At 41.6% G+C, this 22403-nt stretch overlaps 5 protein-coding genes across 7 annotated transcripts; 2 read left to right on the top strand and 3 right to left on the bottom strand.

Moving 5' to 3' along the window:
- The first annotated feature begins 1833 nt into the window (after nucleotides 1-1833).
- LOC116200748 (probable LRR receptor-like serine/threonine-protein kinase At1g06840) lies at nucleotides 1834-9725 on the top strand. 2 transcript variants are annotated; one of them, XM_031531628.1, is made up of 21 exons: nucleotides 1837-2229; nucleotides 2545-2647; nucleotides 2836-2986; nucleotides 3087-3158; nucleotides 3259-3330; nucleotides 3848-3991; nucleotides 4085-4156; nucleotides 4245-4316; nucleotides 4490-4564; nucleotides 5123-5191; nucleotides 5361-5429; nucleotides 5574-5645; nucleotides 5832-5918; nucleotides 6107-6175; nucleotides 7052-7560; nucleotides 7673-7831; nucleotides 7910-8193; nucleotides 8364-8415; nucleotides 8585-8835; nucleotides 8956-9090; nucleotides 9224-9725. In XM_031531628.1, exons 2-21 carry the CDS (start codon nucleotides 2554-2556, stop codon nucleotides 9563-9565), a joined length of 2850 nt encoding a protein of 949 aa, XP_031387488.1. In that variant the 5' UTR covers nucleotides 1837-2229; nucleotides 2545-2553; the 3' UTR covers nucleotides 9566-9725. The 2 variants fall into 2 exon arrangements, with proteins under 2 accessions (XP_031387498.1, XP_031387488.1); XM_031531638.1 differs by lacking the exons at nucleotides 8956-9090; nucleotides 9224-9725 and having other exon boundaries at nucleotides 1834-2229; nucleotides 8364-8422; nucleotides 8585-8724.
- On the bottom strand, nucleotides 9660-10839 carry LOC116200845 (protein RETICULATA-RELATED 3, chloroplastic-like). Its single transcript, XM_031531780.1, has one exon. It carries the CDS (start codon nucleotides 10830-10832, stop codon nucleotides 9783-9785), a length of 1050 nt encoding a protein of 349 aa, XP_031387640.1. The 5' UTR covers nucleotides 10833-10839; the 3' UTR covers nucleotides 9660-9782.
- Nucleotides 10840-12034: 1195 nt separating this feature from the next.
- On the bottom strand, nucleotides 12035-15201 carry LOC116200892 (KH domain-containing protein At2g38610-like). Of its 2 annotated transcripts, none has more exons than XM_031531856.1 (5): nucleotides 14949-15201; nucleotides 14727-14818; nucleotides 13741-13895; nucleotides 13110-13253; nucleotides 12035-12527 (listed from the first exon to the last, which is right to left on the bottom strand). In XM_031531856.1, exons 1-5 carry the CDS (start codon nucleotides 15035-15037, stop codon nucleotides 12381-12383), a joined length of 627 nt encoding a protein of 208 aa, XP_031387716.1. In that variant the 5' UTR covers nucleotides 15038-15201; the 3' UTR covers nucleotides 12035-12380. The 2 variants fall into 2 exon arrangements, with proteins under 2 accessions (XP_031387716.1, XP_031387725.1); XM_031531865.1 differs by having other exon boundaries at nucleotides 14727-14815; nucleotides 14949-15199.
- A 1317-nt stretch (nucleotides 15202-16518) lies between these two features.
- On the top strand, nucleotides 16519-18136 carry LOC116200923 (NADH dehydrogenase [ubiquinone] 1 alpha subcomplex subunit 1). Its single transcript, XM_031531895.1, has 3 exons — nucleotides 16519-16749; nucleotides 16870-16992; nucleotides 17938-18136. The coding sequence occupies exons 1-2, from the start codon at nucleotides 16642-16644 to the stop codon at nucleotides 16966-16968; spliced, it is 207 nt and encodes a 68-aa protein (XP_031387755.1). The 5' UTR covers nucleotides 16519-16641; the 3' UTR covers nucleotides 16969-16992; nucleotides 17938-18136.
- Nucleotides 18137-19636: 1500 nt separating this feature from the next.
- LOC116200853 lies at nucleotides 19637-22223 on the bottom strand. The gene is made up of 2 exons (XM_031531792.1): nucleotides 21510-22223; nucleotides 19637-21177 (listed from the first exon to the last, which is right to left on the bottom strand). The coding sequence occupies exon 2, from the start codon at nucleotides 20798-20800 to the stop codon at nucleotides 19898-19900; it is 903 nt and encodes a 300-aa protein (XP_031387652.1). The 5' UTR covers nucleotides 20801-21177; nucleotides 21510-22223; the 3' UTR covers nucleotides 19637-19897.
- Nucleotides 22224-22403: the final 180 nt, after the last annotated feature.

Here is a 22403-nt window from a genome sequence, read left to right on the forward strand (position 1 = left end):
AAAGGCAGGTGAACCAACTCAAATATAGTTATGTATGGCAAGCTTAACATAAAAAACATGGCGTCCGTGATTTCGGATTGACCAAGTATTTTCTTCGGGGAAACTCTACGATGCTACCCGATATAGTTAGTTTCCAGGTACTGGCGGCTTGTTGGGTAGGTCTGACGTTCTCGATCATGGACCAGAGCATGGGCCGACCCCCTTTCCGACTGCACCAAGAAGTTCATGACATAGGCCCTCAAGGGCTGCGAGGAGGAAGGGGAGGACTGTCCCACAATGCTTAAGGTGGTCCGGGAACGAGAGAACATTACTGCAATGACGCCGCAGTCAGACATTAATAAATCACCCGAATTGGACGCGTCTATTTCTGCGATGTCACGCTCTATCATGTCCTAGAATTTGCAATTTTCCGAGCCTTTTTGCTTTCAAACAGATGTAGATAATAATATTATATTATACCAACTCAATATTTTTGGGATTTCTTTTAAGGCCAATTCTGTCGACTTCATTGAAAGCAAAGGTTTGATTTGATGCATGGAAGGATCGTAATCCTTATGGAAGTAGACTAACACACACAAGCAAATATCCAAAAATATGCTTCTTTGACGGCATCTCTTGACTTTATTTGCGTTCACATCTAATAATTAGAAAGGTGAATCATATCGAAATTACATGTTACTTCTTTTTTTTAAAAAAATTGAGGATTAATTCATAATATGTAAAAATTACATGATAGGGTATAAGATAAAATGCTCAAGAAATAATATTACAAGATCATAAATAATCAGATCTTTCCAAACATACTATATAGAATAATTGAGGTAAAATATAAAGTAGTAGTGATTCAAGATTTCAGTTAATAAACTAGAAAAGGGTCCTTAAGCCGTATATCCAGGGAAAGAAGAGGAACCATCGGAGAGAGGGGAGAGAGGAGGAGCGAATATGGCTGCTCAACAAAAGCCACCGACAAGGCGGTGGAGGGGAGAAGATCGATCATCGATGAGGAGGATGGTGGGCTCCTCTCTTCGGGAGTGTGGGCAGGCAGATCCGAAGGTGAGGGTCGAGAGAGAAGAGAGAGAAGGAGGAAGAGAGAGAAGAAATGCTACATGTTTTCTCAGTAAAATTCATGTTACTTGTGTTATGTTATTGTCAATTTAAAATATACAAATATATATAGTTTAGATTAGGTCAAACATATAGTACAATTGGCTTCAAAGTAAATTCGTACAAGGCAGTTCGTCCGCTAGATAAAACTTTGGCAAACAGTTTAACCATAAAATTGTATATGATATTGACATCTCGTTAAGTTAATACAGTAAAACATGACTCAGGCCTTATCTAGCGGTGAGGTTTGTAATTGAACAAATAATATATATACTCCTCTAGTTTTATAAGATCACGCGCATGGACCAATTGGTCATTACAATAACCACGCAATTGGCCCATCTTTACGGGAAAAAAATGTTTTGTTCAATGTTATTCTTAATCTCTCATTCAGAATTATCATATGATATATTTAAGTTGACGATTTGACGATGTTAAATAACATCGAGACATGTTTATGAACTAGAGGTCGATTGACATGACAAAGTTTCAACACAAAAGTCGAGATGAGACCACCGAGCAAGTAAAAATTCTGCGTATGGTATACCGGCGATGGCTTCTTTTAATACAGGAGAAATAGTTCAGGGGGTTGAGTTTCCATTATTGAAAGACGAGGGACTTCTAGCTGAAAGGAGAAAAAGTTGGGAGCGCGTGTTTCACTCGCGGTCAAACGTGTGGGACTGTTCCCCTCGTCGTTAAATTTCTTCTGTTTATATTCCGGAGGAACGGAATGGCGGGTGAAGAAAGTCCACTCCCGCCCCTCTCTTCTCTTCAGCAAGAGAGAGGAAGACGACAATGGCGACGCAGAACGAATCAAACCAAAACCATATCCATATCTATATATGTATGTATATATTATGAGTAAAACTGCAGGGAAGTTGGGAGTAAAATAATCGGAGCTTACGAATATCTGCCGTGTCTTTATCGATTATATTAATGGCCGATGGATGCAACCAACCTGACGACACCGCCGCATCACTCTCGGCAGCAGATCGCTTTCACACTCGATGGAAAGGCATGGATGCAATCACCATCTCCTACTATTTGATGGCTTTGCCTCTCTGGTTCTAGGGTTTCGAGCTGCGGGACTTGAGTTATTATTGCGCGTTTGACTCGAAGTTTAAAGTAAGTTCTCATCGTCCTCTTCTCTCTGTTCCAATGGCGTTCGGACCTTGAGCTCAACTATACGCATGGAAGTTGATTATCTATGACGAGCTGTGACAGTCCTTTTTTTGCTTAACAATGTGTAGAATTTTCTTCGTTGCTGCTTTCCAGATTTTGACTTCATTTTTATGTTACTTCTTGAGAGTATTGAGATTTCATTTCTTATCTGATTAGTTCTTTGGGGGAATGGACTTTGATTGTTTACTGTATCGGTATAATGCTTCATGATGGTGACAACGGGCTACCCTTTGCTTCTTGTCGTATCTTACGTTTCAGGCCACAAGGATGCCGAAGCCAATGATGTATGGATGTATTTTCACCTTTTATTGTTGCTGCTTGGCTCTCCTTGCAGCTGCACAAGTAACCGATCCTTCTGAAGGTGATCATCTGTAAACCTTGTTGAGCTAGCAATATATATATCTAAATATACTCGATCAGTAGAAACAGAGAACACAGTATATCAGGACGTTCCTATAATCGCAGAATGGTTTCCGTGTTCACATATATAATAATCTCTCATGATAGAGCATGCATTTGACAAAAAGGTTGTATATGTGCCATGTGCAGTTAGCGCATTGCGAGATGTGAGAAGCAGTCTAGATGATCCTATGAAGCACCTCCAAAACTGGAGCAGAGGAGATCCGTGTGTGTCGAATTGGCCAGGAGTTTTTTGCTATGATACCGTCGACCTTGATGGCTATCTGCATGTCAGGGACCTGTATGTTTTAGGTTTAACCACTTCTGTGCTCTATCCCGCTTATACTGTTTTTGAACTAATGATGTTGACCGGCTATTTCCGTTTTGCCATTGTCATCCAGGCATCTGCTTAATATGAATCTTTCTGGAAGCCTTTCACCTGCTTTGGGAAAACTAACCCTTCTTCAGATTCTGTAAGTTGGAAATAATCATGCATGTATTGACAAATTGATTTGTGCCAAAGATGTGTTGCATTAATACTAACATGTTTTTGGTTCTGTTTATTTCTAAAAGGGACTTCATGTGGAATCAAATAAGTGGGGAGATACCAAAGGAGATTGGGAATATTGCCTCCTTGAAGCTCTTGTAAGTTGTTTCACATTCCAGTGAATATTAATGTCACTAAATTTTGGAAAACAATTCTCTTCTATCTTCCTGAACCATTGTTGCACCCAGAAAGGAAACATAATAGAGCTGTTTATCCTCTCACCACTGCCCATCTTTTATTCATTACTAAGCTTCTATTGATTCTGCCGGTATGTAAACAGGATCTTGATCTACAATTGGACTTCATATCAAGCTGTACTATCTTCTTCTAAACACAAGGATTGTGATGATTTTCTTGCTAAGATTATGGTTGGGCTATCAGAATAATTTTCTGTAGGCAAGAATAGTTTATCCTTGACTTTGGACTTAAGTTTTATAAGTTTAAGATGAGTATATGATTATTTCAGAGTCATTCCCAGATAGGTTCTTCACTGTTAAATTGAAGAAACTTACCTAAATAGGTTCTTCTGCATAAACTGCCTGGTACCTCTGTTTTGATCTTAGTGGTTTTGGTTGAACAAATTTAGTTGAGTGAGTTTCATGATTTTGGGAACAGGCTCTTGAATGGTAACAGTCTATCAGGCTCATTACCCGATGAGCTCGGCAACCTCTCAAATTTGACTAGGCTTCAATTTGACGAGAACAATATATCAGGTCCACTACCGAAATCATTTGCTAACTTGAGTAATTTGAGACACCTGTAAGTGGATCTTCATGCACATTCTTTATTTCATTTGCCTTGATTGCATATACTAATTTTACAATCTAAATGCCTTTGTTTTAACTTTTGCAGCCATTTGAACAACAACTCAATCAGTGGGCAAATTCCTCCTGAGCTTTCAAATATGTCCAGACTTCTTCATTTGTGAGTGCATATGGATTTTGCTTTTTCAATATTGGTTTCTTCTATGTATATGAAGACTATGCTGACCCAGTGAAGGAACTGTGTACAGACTTTTGGATAATAACAACCTGTCTGGGAGTCTTCCGCGTGAAATCTCATACTTACCAAAGTTGGCTATCCTGTATGTTTCTTCACAATGCATTTGTTCTTTTGTCATATAATCTTAGCTTAGAATTCCTTTTTTTTTTTTGCATTATATATTGTATGAGATACATGCTTTTAGAGAGAATATTTATGATAGTTTTCATCACTATACTTTCTTAGTGGTACTGATTATTTCCTTTTCCTCTTCAGCCAACTTGACAACAACAACTTTGATGGTTCTGAAATACCAGCAACTTATGGAAATCTTTCGACATTATCTAAACTGTGAGTTGCTGTAAAGAGTATTTTGAGCACTATTTATTCCACCAAGTAATATATGTATCATCAAGGACTACAACTTCCATGTCTCGCAAAAAATTAATGTGCCTGTGTGTGGTTCTAGGTTAAGACTGATGACACAATGGGAAAACCTCTCTATTATGTCTCATCTTTGGTTCTTTAAAGATTTTGGACTGAGTGCACCTATATTTTTTCCGGATAACAAGTGCACCTATTTAATCCCAAGGATCTTTTCATAGGTTTTCTGAAATTTGATTGGCCATGTTCAGTGACTGCTGGATGCACAAAATATATTAAGCTAAGCACATGGAATGCTTTGATTATGTTTGAATTGATGCATCTAAACAACAATTTTGTCTCCTCTTCCTTGTTGGAATTCACATATATTCTAAATGCAAATTCAGTATTTGACCTACAGCTAAAACTGGAACATTATATACGCTTTATGGTTGTGTATTTTTCTGATAAGAGTAACTTCTGCAAAAATGCTGCATAGATCTATCCAACAGAGTTCTGATAATTTTTTGACCTTTGACGAGGCAGGAGTCTTAGAAATTGCAGTTTGGTGGGGCAAATACCTGATCTGAGCAGGATCCAAAATCTTAGCTATGTGTAAGTTTGGTGCTATTAGTTATATTAGTATTGCATTTTTCTGAGCTGTATATTAGGATATAGAATCTTCGTAACCCCCCCCCCCCCCCCCCCCCCCCCCGATAATTTGTGCGCTGTGTTTTAAGTTGAAGCTACTAACATATATCTCATTTCGATATTTTTCCTGCAGTGATCTTAGCAGGAATCGTCTCTCCGGACCTATACCATCAAATAAACTTTCTGAAAATGCGACAACTATGTATGTGGTTTATGTCCTTTTTTTTTTTTTTGCCCTAGTGATTAGGGATCTGTGCAGATATGCTATATTTAATAAAAAGAACTCTCTGTACAGCTAGCTGGATTAAGATTTAATATTCAATTGCCATTTCATCTTTGATTGCAGTAATCTGTCAAACAACAATCTCAATGGATCTATCCCATCAGGTTTTTCGGATCTTCCTTCGCTTCAAAAACTGTAAGAACTACCTATGTCCTTGTCCTGCTAAATTTTGAGTTTCTACTTATTGGTACTTCCTTTGTGCATGTTTTTGTGAGAGAAAATAAAGGATGCTATTATGTAGTCATTCAGCAGTTCATTATGTAAATGTGTTGCACAAACAACATGATGCTTCTACCATGTCTGCGTTTCTTTCTTTTATAGGTCTCTTGCGAATAATACACTGACTGGATCCATCCCTGCAAGCTTGTGGCAGAATATCACCTTCATCCCAAATGCTAAGCTTACAGTGTAAGACCTCCAAGCATAATTCGCTGCAGAAAGCTGAATGAAATATTATTTACTAACAGAAAGCTAACTGAAAATTTATTTATTTCCATATTTATCTATCACTTAGCTATTTCAGTCCGAGAATATTATGAACTGGCCATTACTCTTATTTGCGTGTCAGTCTAATGCCCATATTTTTGTGTCCACAGTGATCTACAGAACAATTTGCTCTCGACCATTGCAGGACAACTGAATCCTCCAGAGAATGTCACCCTTAGGTTTGAGTCTACTCCTTCTCTTTGCCCCTTAGAGTTAAGCTTGAAAGCTGATTAGTATATTTAATGTTTGTAGCCTTTCTAAGTCGTGGTTGTGAGGCTGTTATTTTCTCTTAAACCATCTTTTGTTTACAAATTCAGGCAGTAGTTTCCTTTAAATTTTGAAGACATGGTACCTATTAGCACGGCAATTCTATTGTTGTTAAGTTGATGTTTGCTTATTGGACGGAATCTAGGGGGTCCTTAGGGGCATGTTAGGTTTCAGTTCGTGAAACTTCTGGGGTTTAATCCCTATGAATCACCAGATCCTCGTCTCTCTGATTATCGTATGTGTCATGGAAAGTTCAACTCAATAGGCAGATTCAGGAATATGTTGTATAGCCAGCTCATTATAACATAGAAACATAAAGTTGAGACATTCAGTTGGATTTTCTGGGCAGGATATGTTTCCTGATAATTTCCGATGAACATCACCATGGAAAGTGTCTCGCTGCATGATCAACGTTTCTGTAACTTTACTAGCAAAAATGACCAGGCTTGAATTTAACGCAACTGATGTTTCCAGTTGTCAGTTCTTACAAATTTACAGCGCCTCTCTATTTCCATTATTAGCATTTTTGTTTCTAGATACAGCATGCAAAAAATTTGTCCTTGAGACATAATCCTAGAAAAATGATGAGTAAGTTCCAATCATTTTTTGTTTGGGGGTTCACTTTACCTAAAATGTTATGATCTTAAGGTTATAACCTATAAAACATCACCTTTTTTTCCCTGAAGGATGAAAGTTTACTTCTACTGATTTGTTGTCAAGAAGATGTATTCTGTATGCTCTGAGTACTTCTAATCCCAGTTACTTATCTTCCTCGTCAATATCGGCAGACTCGGAGGCAATCCTGTTTGCAGTAATGCAAATGTACCAAATATCGCTCAGTTTTGCATATCTCAGACTCAAGGAGATGAGCAACTTCCGAATTCAACAAATTCTACTTGTCCGGTTTACTCGTGCCCTACGGACAATAACTACGAATATGTTCCTGTATCACCTGTGCCTTGCTTTTGTGCTGCGCCTCTCAGGATAGGCTATCGGCTGAAGAGCCCCAGTGTTTCTTATTTCCCTCCGTACATTGATCTCTTTGAAACTTACTTGACTAGTTCTCTTAAGTTGGAGCGGTATCAACTCTCTATTGATTCATTTTCCTGGGAAGTTGGACCCCGGCTCAGGATGTATTTGAAGATATTCCCACCAGTGAGCAATCAGTTGCATTATTTTAATGCTACAGAGGTTCAGCGGATTAGACGCATCTATACATCTTGGGATTTTCCTCGTACTGACTTATTTGGACCATACGAGCTCCTCAATTTCACTCTCCTGGGACCTTACTCCTCTTGTATATACCTTCCTTTCTCTCTCCGTAAAGTTAAGCTATATTCATGGCTTAACTAGTCAAGCTTTTTTCCCTTTCCTTCTAAAAAGACTCATGCTTGGTTCTTTTGGTGCAGCGGTGCTTCCAACGCAAAACTCGGGCATTAGTAAGGGGATAATAGTGGCCATTGTACTAGCAGCAGTTGCCTGTGCAGTGTCAATCTCTGCTCTAATCACATTCCTCATCATTAGAAGGAGCAAGGGAAACCAGAATTCACTATCGAGGAAACATCTTTGTAAGTCTCTCGCTATTTTATGTTACAGCTTCTTCTGATAAACATCAATCTTACTACAAGTTCTTGTCGCCTCTGCAGCATCGAAAATTTCAATAAAGATTGAAGGTGTGAAAGCGTTCACATTCCGACAGATGGCACAAGCTACCAACAACTTTAATAGCTCAAGTAAAGTTGGACAAGGAGGCTATGGGAAGGTTTACAAAGGTATTTTATCTGATCACGCAGTTGTGGCTATAAAACGGGCTGAAGAAGGATCACTGCAGGGCCAAAGAGAATTCTTAACAGAGATAAAATTGTTATCGAGGTTGCATCATCGAAACCTGGTGTCCTTGGTGGGATACTGCGATGAAGAAGGGGAACAGGTAAATATTCTCCATTTTTACGGGCTTTTACTATGATTTCTTCGATTAATTTTGTTCATTTTAGATAAGTAAAGTACTTTAGTTATTATCGTCTAGATGGATTAGAATTATCATCGATTGGATAGGTTCTTGCCAACTTTAGCAGCTTACGTTTTTTATTGCATTTCCAGATGTTGGTGTATGAGTTCATGCCCAATGGCACCTTGCGGGATTGGATTTCTGGTATATGGTACTTCTATAAAAGTTCTTTAAACAAGTATACATGCATAATTTATTGCCAACATTTTCGAAAGTCAAAATAACGGAAAGATGCACTGTATTTGGACAAGATCATCAATTTACTTATCACCTTTTCCTTGTTATGCCGACATTGATATTCAGCGATTCGCAGGTAAGACTAAGGAGTACCTCAACTTTGGTATGAGGCTACGGATCGCCTTAGGTGCAGCCAAGGGAATCCTTTATCTCCACACCGAAGCTAATCCTCCAGTTTACCACCGTGATATTAAAGCCAGCAACATCCTCTTGGACTCCAAGCTCACTGCCAAAGTCGCCGATTTTGGTCTCTCACGGCTTGCTCCGCTCCTAGACGAAGAAGGAGCTGTTCCTCATCATGTTTCAACAATCGTCAAGGGAACGCCGGTACATCTTTATTATTTTTCAGTTGGAGTTCATATCGCGTATTCCTCCGAACTACTTTCTCAAAGGTTGCGTCCGATGAATATGACTTTTAACTAGATCTGCATATGATTACTTATGCAGGGATACCTTGATCCGGAATATTTCTTGACGCACAAGTTAACAGACAAGAGTGATGTCTACAGCCTTGGAGTAGTATTCTTGGAGCTCTTGACCGGAATGCAGCCGATATCACACGGCAAGAATATCGTTCGCGAGGTAGCTTCTCCTGCTCCCCTTTTTCTAGCTTATTCTCACGAATGATACCGTTCCTGACATTCTTGTGAGAATATGGATACAATCGAGTGCAGAACAATTGTTTTCAGCATTTAAAATCGCGGTTCCATGTCAGGTAAATATGGCGAATCAATCGGGAATGATGTTCTCAATCATAGACAGCAAGATGGGCTCTTACCCATCAGAATGCATCGAGAAGTTTGTGACTCTAGCCCTCATGTCCTGTGATGACAAGCCCGACAGACGTCCATCAATGCTAGATGTGGTTAGGGAGCTGGAAAGCATCCTCAGGATGATGCCTGAGACCGATGCTTTATTCTCGGATACTGCCTCAATGTACTCGAGCAAGTCGTTCGCTGAATCTTCTTCCTATGCAAGTCGGGAAAGGTACCCCTCTTCTACCGTGTCAGGGAGCGATCTCATTAGCGGAGTTGTTCCAACAATATCACCTCGATAAATAGCGGCTGTTGCGCGAGTCTATGATGAGTTCCTATACTTCGAGAAGTGATTTTGTGTAATTATTGTGCATATAAGTTACGAGTTTCCATCCGTTTTGACTTTGTAAATGCAATATAAACTTGAATTCCGTTAGAAAAATGACCTAATTGGAAACAAAATTGCACCTACAGTCGGAAACAGAATCATCTACTTCTTCCCTTAACCCAATTCATCTTCTACTCTAAGGGCCCCTGCTTCGATGAGTCGATGGCCTGTGAGCCCGTGAACCTTGCCAAAGCCACGAAGGACATCCCACCAAGCACATTATTTGAGCACCTCAGGACCACCACGAGGGTCCGAAAAGCCACCTCAGGGAGCCACCTCGCGAGCAAGAACTCGATCCCATTCAGTGACTGGTAGCGGAAGTTGCTGCTGATGCCCATGTGGGTGGCCCAGGTGAATGCGCTTAGCAGGGTCGGCGGGGGCTTATTGGGGGTCTCGAAGCTTGGGTCCATCCGCTTCCTCATTAGGATCAGTCCATTGGATATCACGGTCCCCACAAGGCCTGCAGCGAACCCGACAGCCGCGAAGACGGCGCCCTTGTACGCTAAGGTCCCGAGGCGGTCGATGAGAGTGTAGGGGCCGGTCTCGAACATGTGGCTCGCGGGGCAGCTGGCGAAGATGGACGGGAGGCTTGGGGAGGACAGAGAGGCCGTGGAAGGTGCCAGGAGATACATGAGGAGGAAGTTGAGGATGGAGCCAACGACGAGAGTCGAGAAGACGAAGTCGAGCTCGTTGAGGCCAAAGTTCGGGCGGGACGACATGTCGCCGAGGATGCAGGCGGTGAGGCCCACGAGCTCCTCCATCAGGACCTTGAATGGGAATTGCGGGTCCGCAGCAACCCTCGATCTCCATCCATTGACAAGAAGACCCAAAACTCCGAACCCCGCAGAATGGGACGGGGAGGAGCTCTCGGAATTGTCTCCGTCCCCGCTACCACCTCCTCCTCCGCTGCCGCCGCCACCTCCGTCGCCGCCTCCACGGCCGACCCCGCAAGAAACACCAAGCCTGAAACCCAACTGGGTCCCATTGCTCGCGATCTCACTGAGGGACGGAGAGAAGGCAAATGGGGTGAGAGATTGAGCTGAGAGATTGAAATTGGGTGATCCTCTGCTACTGTGTTCGGTAATGAGGAAGGGACCGCTATGGAGATGGGCAAGAGCCGCCATTGATGGAGCTCCTCGCTGGCTCACGCTCACTGCCTCAGAGGATCGAATGAACCGCATCAAATAATATCCTACAAAAGCGCTTTTTATTTTTTAATTATTTTTTTGAAAAAAAAAAAAAGTTCTTTTGGGTCGAAATACGAAAAAAATGGTTCTAAGCTAACACAGAAGGTTGGGCTGAAGCCCATTGAATTATCAAGTAAATGGGCCAGGCCCATGATTTAACCAGAGGGCCCATTTAAATCTCAGATTTAATTCTCTTCGCCTTTTTTCTCTTCCCGCGCGTTTCGGTTGACTGCAAAAATCCACCTTCAGCTGCTCATTCCGGGTCCAAGGACTGGCCGGTTATTCGATGCAAGCAGTTACCAAGTTCACGTAGCGGTATCTTTAATGGTCTCAGACAGCATTAAAAACCCGATCGAGTTCACGGGAGCTGCCGTATGCAAAAGTGTCTAGTTTCTTCGGGGTGAAAACCGCATCGGCTCGAAGACCATTAATCTCTAATTTGCGCAGCGCACGGCAAACTATTTGCTTCTACTGAAACGACTCTGTGGAATAATTTATTATTCGGTCCCTCGGAATATGACAAATTACGTAAGACCCACCGTTTCATAGGATTCCTCTAACATCTAACTTAGCATGTGCATGCAGAAAGACAGAGGAGGGATCTCTCTAAAGGTCTCCCTTTATTTATATCATTCATCTGTGTCTCTTTGGTAGTTGACAAATCCTTCTATATTCCCTTTCCATTTCCATAACAATTCAAGAATCCATCTCCCTCCTACACCCAACAGCCCATACACCCTCCCCAAACACAAAGAAGTCCGTCTCTTCATCTTCCCGGAAAAGCCATTTCGATATATCGTCCCAAAGTTGTAGCTGAAAATCGCCTTGTGTCGATCAGTCCCGAGGCGTTTAGGGGTGTTGATCGGTCTTAAGTTGTCGTGATGGCTAGGGGTGCGTATGCTCCCGGTGCATGTAGCATGCCGAGCTCCAGTCAAGCACAAGGCAACAACCAACGCACTGCCTCTCCAACTGCCATATATAAATACGGAGCACAGAGGAAGGTCCCTAAATGTTCGTAACCACATGGGAAATCTCCCTTCTCCCAACAAAACAAACTGCTGTCGATCAGGATAGCCATGGTTGTCTCGCATGAACCAACCAATACAGAGACTTGAGATGGACTTACAAACTTCCAAAGGCATTTTCGGAATAATGAAAACTACACCTACAGCCTATAAGGATATTATAAACATATGTATATTACATATACTATTTTATATTTAGCAAAACTAAGTAGCATCAATTACATTAATAAATCCAAAGAATATTCCCCTGTGGTTACATGCAAAACTGACCTCTGCCATGTATTGCAATACATGGCAGACTACAACAAATACATCATTTCTCTTCCTTTTTTTTTTTTGTGGTGTTGTATTTGTCACTTTGTAGCAAAAATAATAACAATCACACAAATCATAGTAAATGGAGGTGAAGAAAATAGACCCCGAAACCAATAATACCGTCGGTTCACTGTAACAACTGTTAGGCTATGCTTGTTCAAAACCATCTCGAAGAACATCATAAAGATGCAATATCCCTCTCTCAGCACCCCGTCTTTGCACGTTTCATCCCAATGGTGTTGAAAGATGACATGCTTCCACTAGGCCCGGGACTCTCTTCTCGGAAACTTGAATTGAGTATCGCGAGTTCTTGCAATTGCCGCCTCTTGATGTAGTCCTGCGACTCGCCCTGCACAAGAAATGTTCGGATGTTTCAAACAAGAGCAAGAACCACCAAGAAGCAGTCTCTCCTAATAAAAAGTTACCATGTTCTGGATAGTTTTCGATTTCTTTACATGAAAAGTGTGTTATGACTTTTCTTTTCCTGATAACAAGGGCAAGTTTTTGTGCTTATATCAAGAAGCACATCCTTGTTTATCCATTACTTCCTCAGTGATTGTGTTAATGGATAAATGAAACTGAAAATTGTGCTGCTATTACATGATCGAACAGCCTCTTCGTCTCAACTGTAAAAACTTCACACACGAAAAGAAAAATAAGTTCTCGGTTTCTTTGTTTTCTCTACGAGTTTCATGTCTTGAAACTGAACAAGCTTCTTGAACTCTATGCTCGGATTAATGTATAATCCCGAGGATGCTAGCAGATAAAAAATTATCATCACATATTATCAACCTAACATCAGGTGCCAAAATCATCTAAAACCGTTCAATAATCACCAAAATTTCATCTTATTGTTGGACAGTCATCTGCAGAGTGTTATTTCAGCTGTCTCCCAAGGTGAAAACAGAATTGTTGGAATAATATGTCATACCACAGGTTTCAGCCATCCTTCGATTACTTCCTGAGCCTGTCTGAGTCTTTTATCAACAACATGGCCAGGTAACTTAGCCTCGATTAAGATATGAAGCGGGTCATTCAGGTTCTCGTATCCCAGCCTTCCCCTAATTGCCTCATCCTGCGAATAAAATTATTTCAGACGAATATAATTAAGAGGGGAGAATTAAGAAAAAGGAAAATGCAAAACACAACCCAGCAAATGAAATTGCCAAGATTCATCATGAAGCCTATTTCTAGCTGTCAAGAACTTATCAATCTCTTAACTGGAAAAAGAATGAAAAGAGGACTCGAATTCAAAAAATATTTCCACCATCTGTGTGGTTAAGTGAGATATGTGACATCCACTGCAATGTATGTTGCTGTATATTAACTCAAGGTCAAGAATTGAAAGACATTCTCATGAAGATGAACTCCCATTACTATATGACCTCAATGGGGATATCTGTGCACCTTTCTCAAAACCTCATATCGACCATAGCATGCCATACACATTGCAAGCTAAGACATCAAAAGCGGTATACATCAAGAAATGAAAGAGGAGCAAAAAGATAGAATACATCTATCAAGACAATTGAAAGGCCAAGCCAGTCGAAAAGCCCACAAACCTCCTGCAGGAGACCGCTCCAACCTCCCAACCCTCCCGCACCAGAATAGTTTGACATTATGTTGGGAGATGCCATGGGACTTGGACTTCTCTGTCTCACTCCATCAAATTCTGCGAAACTGTGGTTTGGAATCATCCCAGAAACCCGCAAAATTTCTGCATTTAAATCAGGGTTCAAGTTAAGAGAATTTTTAATTAACCTGTGCATGGTGACTATCAACAGAAAGGATGTTCTAAAGAAACATTTCAGTAGTCTCACTGTTATGACAAGAAGGTCATTACATTTCATATCCAGAGAGAAGTCATGAACACCAAAAAGGAACATCGAGAAATAAAACTACATATAATGCCATGGCCACAACTAAACAATCTCCTCTTATCTTACTCTTCCATCCACTTTGTTATTCACTTATTACAACCCAAGGAAAGGACAGTTACTGCCATCAAGCTGGCTCTAATTGCAATACTTACTGAGGCAACTTGGTTTACAGCGGTTTGAGAAGCAAACACAATTAAAGCACACTGGCACGTGTTTATGGAAGTTAACAAGCACTTCATTTATCTCCATAGCTTCTATTAAAGAATAAAGAGGCATAATGACAATGTATACTAGAACGTTCTTACACGCACTGCATTGGAATTTGTAACTCTGGGACTTGAAACTAAAACCAACTCTCTTTAAGGTTTAGGAAAGGACATCACAATCACGGAAACCGGAAAACATCTCGACTTGGTAACGATTGAACGAACACACCAGTCCCAAAAGGTTTGACAAGTAAGAATGGATTTGCTGCTCAAGGACCACACAGTTTATACACTGAAACGACACAACTGCCCACTCCCGAACATATGAACAGGCTCATTTGCACACAAAGTAAAGACCAAAGTAAACAGATAAATAACCAAACCAAACCAAACAGCAGATACAGATACAACAAATCAAGGAAACCCTAGATCCAAATACTTAGAACTGAGGAAGAGGGCAACCTTGATTCAGCAGGCGGCTGCAAATGGGCAGCACTTCCATGAAAGGCCCGAGCTTCTGATGCTCTGATATAAGCTCTGCCAAGTACTGACTGCTACAAAAGAAGAGGGAACAACACAAACCCAGTTGATTTGAATCAGAAACCAATCCAATCAAATCAACAAGACTGCCTTTTTCTGTATCTTTCCAGTGAATCTCCATTGGTTTCACTCGAAAGAGATTACCTTTCTGCAACATCCGGAGTGTGTCTGATAATCTGAGGAGAAGCAGCTCTGACGGGTGAGAAGTTGGGATTGTTATACAAACCTGACATCTGGAACCGAAAGGAGAATGAGAATGAGTTGGCGAAAGGGGGGTTTTAGCTGTCTGTTGTTGCAGGAGGAGAAGCGAAAGGGTGGATGGAAGAGCAGGAGGAGGTGGAACAGGAACAGCAGCAACAAGAGAAGGCTACTCAAGAAGGGAAAAGCAAGGAGAGGGCAGGTCCGCAATGAGTAAAAAGTGAGAAATAGTAAAAGAGTCCACAAGTCTCTGAAATTTGCAGAAAGCACTCCCAATCATTTTATTTTAATTATTTTCTATTCTTTTTTTTTTTTCCTTCTCCTTCTCTATGATCCAAAAAAAATATTCTCTATCTTTCTACCTTGGATGAAATTTCCATTGATTCAACCAAGATGAGCAGTACAGTTAACAAATTGCATTTCAAGTTACCGCCTTTGCCTGTAAAGCAGTTCTCGACCTATTGTAAAAATATGGTCACTAGAGTTAGGTCGATGAATTGAATAAGGATTACATAAATTGAATGACATCATGTTCGTATACAAAGTACATATGTCATTAATCTGATCGGCATAAATCTTCGGCATGTGATCATGTAGTTTATTGACATATATGAATTACAGACTGTGCGACAATTCGAAGCAAACTGTATGGAACTTGATATCGATTATTAGGTTAAAAAGCACCAAGAAGAATTATAAGTTCACATAGTGCACGAGGAAGATTTTACTCGAAAAAGAACCTCCAAAAAAAAAAAAAGGAATATTTTTTTAATATATAAATTTACCCTTTTTATTATTAGGTCGAGGGGAGCTCTTCAAGGAAATGTCACTGTAGAGATGGAGAAAACGTGTTCAGCATGCACCAAACTTAATCAACATTGAATACCATAAGAGGGGCCCTACATAGACCAAAATTGATCGACTGACCAAAGACAATGATGTCTCTTGCTACGGTTCCACCACATTTACTCCATGGACCCTTAGCCCATGAAATCCCGGAGATCGATGCAACGCTCTTCGCTCGATGTCATCCCATCCCATCCCTTTTTTTACCTGCTTTATTGTGTAAATTCCCTCGTGCCTCTCACACAAAATACGAGTTTGCATGGATATAATGAACATGTCGAATTAACAGTTACTAGGTCCCGGAAGATTCATATCTCTGGAGCATTCAAGTGTCGGGGTCCTTCTGCGAGATTGGAAATATCGATTGCGTTTGATTCTTTTCCATATTTAACAGGACAAAATCGAACCCTGTTTTAGCATGGCCCAGGATATTCTCATCATCATGCCCGTTGAAGTGGGACCCCGAATGCACATAGAATAGAAGAGTCATTATCTCCTCTCGATTCTATGCTGGGAACGGGAAGTCGCAATGTTCCTTAACGACACGATCCTCCTCCATACAATACATCCTCGTATCATGTTCGGGATATTCTGGCATTCTGGGCCGGACCTGATATGTTGGGCCGGGCAGGCCGTCCTCCTTTTTTTTTTTTTTTTGGGGGGGGTGTTGGGGTGGTGCGTCGGGGGGAAGAACGCATTAGCAGCATCAATCATCGCCATTGCTGCGACCTGCGAGCGGCAACGAAGTAGAAGAAGAAGAAGACGAAGAACTGAAGAGAGAGAAGCAAAAGCAATGACGTTAGCGTGGTTGGAAGCAGCACTTCCGTTGGGAATCATCGCTGGGATGCTCTGCATAATGGGCAACGCTCAGTACTTCATCCATAAAGCCGCTCATGGCCGTGTAATTCTCTCTCTCTCTCTCTCTCTCTCTCTCTCTCTGTTGATCGAATCCCTCCTCCTTGTTGTTATCCATCTGCGATTATCAATTCCTTGACTTGGTTTTAACTGATTCGATCGGCAGCCGAAGCACATTGGGAATGATATGTGGGATGTGACCATGGAGCGCCGGGACAAGAAGCTCATGGAACTCGCCTCCGCTTCCTCCTCTCCATCGAATTAGATCATATTCAAGTTCTTCCCAACGGTAATCTTCTCCCTCCTGCGGCTCAATTGCCGTGCGTCACCTCAATTAAGCGGTTTCATCTAGTTCAGTTTGCGATTCACAATCTAGGGTTTCCGATTCGGATTGTTTTTGACCTTTTGCTGCAATTTTTTTGTTTTTATGGACTCATCGTGTAACTTTGACCATGCTGAGCACGCCGAGCTGTTGGATTTGTGAGAAATTTTCGATGCATTCCCTTTTTCTTTCAGCTCAGAGTCGTGTCACTGAGCTGCACTTGCTCCCTTGCTTTCGTGTTCGAGCTGCTTTTGAGCTTGCATTCTTATTAGAAGTCTTCCGTTTAGAGTGTGCTGCCTTTAAATAGTTCCCCCTATCGTTTCATCTGTGGAGATTGGTTTTAGCATGGATCTCAAAGCAGCTAGAGAGGGTTTTTACGAAATACTACGGAACGTCTGTCGAGGAAGACAAGCATTTCCTCTACACGTATTTGGTTGCATTTGCATTTGCAAACCGTGAGCATTGACATGAGACTCTTTGTTCTTTACATGTGAGGTATTTTGTGAGGTAAAGCTCACATGTGAAATAAGCTCTGATATGCATCATTCTTCCTATATCACCATGATCAGAGCCTTAGATATGTCAGATCCTTGGAAAAGAGGGTCTTAAATATCAGAAAATCTCGTTTCTTCCGTTACGATGTGCGCCTTTCGTTTACTACCACTCATAAGAACTCTTAAACAGAAATTAACAACAGGTCTTAACTCCCAAGTGTCTGCCTCCTTTACATACATTTGAAAGAGCTGTATGCAAGTCTGATAGTGCTTTAAGGCGTTTCTTCTGATATGCAAAACAATTGTATCAAGAGAAATCCGAGCAAACCCATTCACAAAATTGAAAATGCCATTACTTGTTATGTGATTCCCTGCTTGGTTTTGGAATGAACTCGTGGTGTAATGTTTCCTCGTGCAGGATGCTTCGCCGAAAGACTCGTGATGGAATAATGGCTGCTGATCTCAAGTTCTATTTTCTGTTACATTTGAAACTTCCTTTTGGCTTTGTGGTAATGTTCGGGGAATTTGGTGCTTGAATATATACTCTTTATCTTGAAGATAATACTATTGGTGATTGGCCATCTTCGTCAATGTAGAAAGATCATTTGCCTTTATCCTCTCATTTGATCGAGATTGCTTTGGCTCAAGGTTATTGGCTATGCATAGGATGAGATCAAATACGAGATGAGTAATTCTTCATCGAAATTGATAATGATGGATTGAGTTTCGGCTTTCATGAGAAAGTTATAGAGAGCAGAGCTGAAGCAGTATTCTCTTTTGCAGTGAATGAGATGCGGGATGGAATGGTTGGTTTTAGGCAGATAATTTAGTTTACTTAAATTCTGCACTTTCAACTAGTTGTGTCACACGGATATCACTGCATTTGTGGCGATTGTACAGTCCGAACTGAATATGATTGCGGGGCAGACCATAAAAGACTTGAATTACCCCAAGATGGTCAACTCATCACCGGGTGGATACCACGGACCCCTTGATATATACATATAGCCAAATCACCTAATGTAACCTCGTTCTTCTTATAAGACACCGGTAGTGCCATGTACGCCAATAATTTATAATGTTATATAGCCGTATGTTCCTGAACATGCTCCGTTTCTGGTTAATATTGGCATTCGGGCGAGAAGCTCGCACCACATGTTGTGTGATGGCTATGGAGGAAACCGCAAAAAGCTTGGCTTATATGATGACAGGAGAATAGCGCGTCAATTACAGGAATATACAGTGAAGTGTGACACTGACTTGGAATTATCCTTTGTACGAAACCATAAGAAACAGCTTCTTCCATCCAGGAGAATGATATGTCAAACGTCGAGTCAAATTTGCAAAATATAACCAATGGTGATGGTAAATTGCATATTTCTTACCCCAAAAAAAAAAATGATGAATTCCGTATCAACTGATTGCTAGCTCGACCATGTCCCAGCCCGTTCATTAGAGCCTAACAGATTGTTTATTTCTGGTTAAACACGAGAAGAACAGACTAGAGAGGAGGAGGAGGAGGAGGAGGAGGAGGAGGAGGAGTAGTAGTCCGTAGCCAAACAAATAAATTGTGCTGTGGGGCTGAGCAAGACGAGGAGGGAGGGGACAGCAATCCAACAAAGCAAACAAAAGGATTTAATGCTTCTTTTTGGAGGGTAGTCAACAGTGTGGCCGTAAAATCTCTCCTCTGCTTGTCTGCTCTTCCCTGCTCTGTCATGCCAATGCACACAACACACACACACCCATATTTACATGCATGAAACTGAAAGCTCATTCATCCTAATTATTACAAACTCAGAGACTGACTGCTCTCCTCGGCCCTGACACTATTGCATGCTTCTCTCACAGCTCCTTTGCTTTGACCAGAACAGTATAAAACGTTCTTGGCGGAAAAAAATTGTGAATGAAAGATCCCACTATTCAGTCGGTTACTGGGACATAATCATTATAGAGGAGAGATGGCCGAGTAGTTCAAGGCCTAAGAAAAAATTTCCATATAGCCCATATCAATTATTCAGATAGTTACAGCCATGGAATGTTTTCAGGCAACAGTCGGCTCATTTATACAAAATTCAACTGTACCCATATAGAGAGAGAGAGAGAGAGAGAGATATATATATATTGTGCAGGTAACAACTTTTATTCCTTGTCCATGGACAGAATTCAATTTTTCATGGAATTACAGAACCAATTCGTTCCGAAAGGCATAAAAGAAGAAGATTGAATCCTAGCTAGGACATAATAGCCTACTCAAGAATGTAAGAGATATGAGCAACACAGACACCATTAAAAGAGGTGCTTATATATCAGTAAAAAAAAAAGTGAAGAGATTCACAAAAGACCTGAATTCCGAGGAAGATTGTACAGAATTTTGCGTCTCATGGCACGTAATTGTGCTCGAGCATTGGCTGTGTTCGAGTCCCAAGAGCTACGGGGGTCCTGGCATCCCTTATAGAAGTCATACTTAGGGCTTCCCCTGCATCTGCTTCCCTCTCCATTCGTGAAATCTTCCTCTTTTCCCGCTGCTTCTTCGAACACAGACCAAGAATTGCCAACAAAATCAACAGCAATAGCCCGCCCACCACAGATCCGACGATTATCCAAACCTTCTTTGATTTCCCCTTTCCTTTGACAGACTCGAAAACAACCGAGAAATGCCCCTGTTGGGTCGTTGAACATTTGTTTCCCGTCGACACATTGCTGAAATTCACCGAACCCTGCAGATTGAACCACACACACTTAGGAGTTGATCCTGAGGGGGCTTGGCTCATGCTTGAGAAATCGACCATTATGGGATCTCGCATCGCCATGATATTCAATTCAGGCAGATTTGTGGCTGAGAGGTTTGTTGCGTTGTAAGCGAGGAGGGCAAGGACCGGCGCTAAGTAGGTGAAGCCGGACAAAGGATAGTAGACCTCAGACCAATTGCCCAAGTTCTGGTACACCAAAACAAGCCTCTTCACATATGGCCTTTCGCCAACTCCTTTCGGGATCTCAAACTCCTTGTACCTGCTAACCCCTCTAGATTTCAAGCTCCCTCTCACAAGCCTCATCGCCGCGATCTTGATCCCGGTCAAGTTCGAAGGGGCAGTCCCATCATAGGGGACTCCAGTCCTTACCCTTGGACGAACAAAAGCCCTGTAAGCGTAGTCTTGGAGAATCGCATCAAGGGCACGGGCAGAGCTCCAGTTCCCAGGATTCTGGGCTGACCCAGTGAAAGACATCCCGAGCAATGACAGCGCAAGGAGAAGCATCGAGAGACTCCGAATCAGAGGCCCCATCGATGCTCCGAATACGGAAGATCGGCCGCAATCTTGATTCTTCTTGCCACTCTCTCACAGCCTCAAAGAGCCAAGAATCTTGATTTTCTGTTTCCACTTAAAAGACCCACAAAGTCAACTTACAAAGTATGCCAGCTTCAGTCAATACCCCTCAAGGAAGTCTGAATCATATCAAAATCATCACCAACCAACCAACAAAAGCACACGGCAATTGAATTTCTGGGGCTAACCCAAGAAAGGAAACAGTGGGGACTCAATTAATAGGGATATCATCCCGTTTGGTAGTGCAATATGAGAGAAGACTCGGGCTATTGGCTTTCACTCCTCTAGGTGAAATCCTTTGACGAAGCAGCTTCCCTAAAAGGCTCGGTCAACACCTGAACATGGTAAAACGGTTCAGAGGAGGAAACACTGAAGAATCTCAAGATATACTGTGAAGAGTTAATGCAATGCTCGGATTGTTATTGGCATAATTAGCCCACAATGATTCGATGCCATGCCATTGCCATGCTAATCCAGTTTTCACTGCTCGGAACGGTCGAAATCATGATTGACCTTCGGAGAGAGATTGGGAGATTGATTATTGATTAATGAACATCCCGGGGTCAGTTACGTCCAACATTTAATGTGCCACATTCCACCAATAATCTGAGCTGACCCACAAGAAATCAAGCCATCCCCGAAAAGATGTAAAAACCCACCAAGGTACCTGATATATTGCCGTTGAGGCAGAGCAGCTTCAGACTCGGCAATGGCGGAGGGGGACTGGCATTGCTTGCAGAGGGTTTCTTTGATACCGTAGGAGAAAGCCCAAAAGCTCAGAGTGACGGACCCAGTACCGGGGCTTCACAAGGTCGCCAAGAAAGCGAGCTCGACAAGAATGCTGCTGAGGCAAATGTCGGAGGCCATGATCAGGGAGGGGAGGTCGAATCGGTGAAGAGGGCTCAAACTCAGAGGGTATGTTTGCATTGTTGATTGAATCAAAGAGGGTGGGGGGATTGAATTGATGGTATTGAAGGAGTTGGGTGGGAAGAAGGCCCAATAATTGAGAGGGAAATTTGCAGGCTTTATGCTGTACGGAGGTCGTTAGGTTTACTGGAAACAGATAGAGAGAGAGAGAGAGAGAGAGAGAGAGAGGGAGGGAGAGATGGGGAAGTGGGGAAGGAGGAGAAAGTGCACTGAGAGATTGAACAGAAGAAGGGGATGGAGATAGATAAGCTTTCAGTTGGTGAGCCGATGATGGCTAGTGGAGTGGAGCAAAGCAAAGAAGAAGTTGCGGGAAGATAGAGAAAGGAGGGAGAGAAAGCGCTATTATATATATATAATAATATTACTAAAAAAAAAATAATTGCAGAAGGAAGAGGAAGAGGAAGAAGAAGACGACGACAATTGTTGGAGTGCCACCCATCGATGGAAAAGGAAGCACTGTTTTTTTTCCCTTTTCTCTAAAAGTCAGGAATTATTGCAACTACATTTTTATTTATTTAATTATTTTGAGCGATTATTCTTTATTACTGGGTGTCACAGACAAAACAAGAAGAAGAAGAATGGAAAAAATAAAAAATAAAAATCTGAGACTTACAGTTCTCGCCGACATAAAAAT

The sequence above is a fragment of the Punica granatum genome, chromosome 1 (genome assembly GCF_007655135.1).
Source record: "Punica granatum isolate Tunisia-2019 chromosome 1, ASM765513v2, whole genome shotgun sequence".
Taxonomy (NCBI): Eukaryota; Viridiplantae; Streptophyta; class Magnoliopsida; order Myrtales; family Lythraceae; genus Punica; species Punica granatum.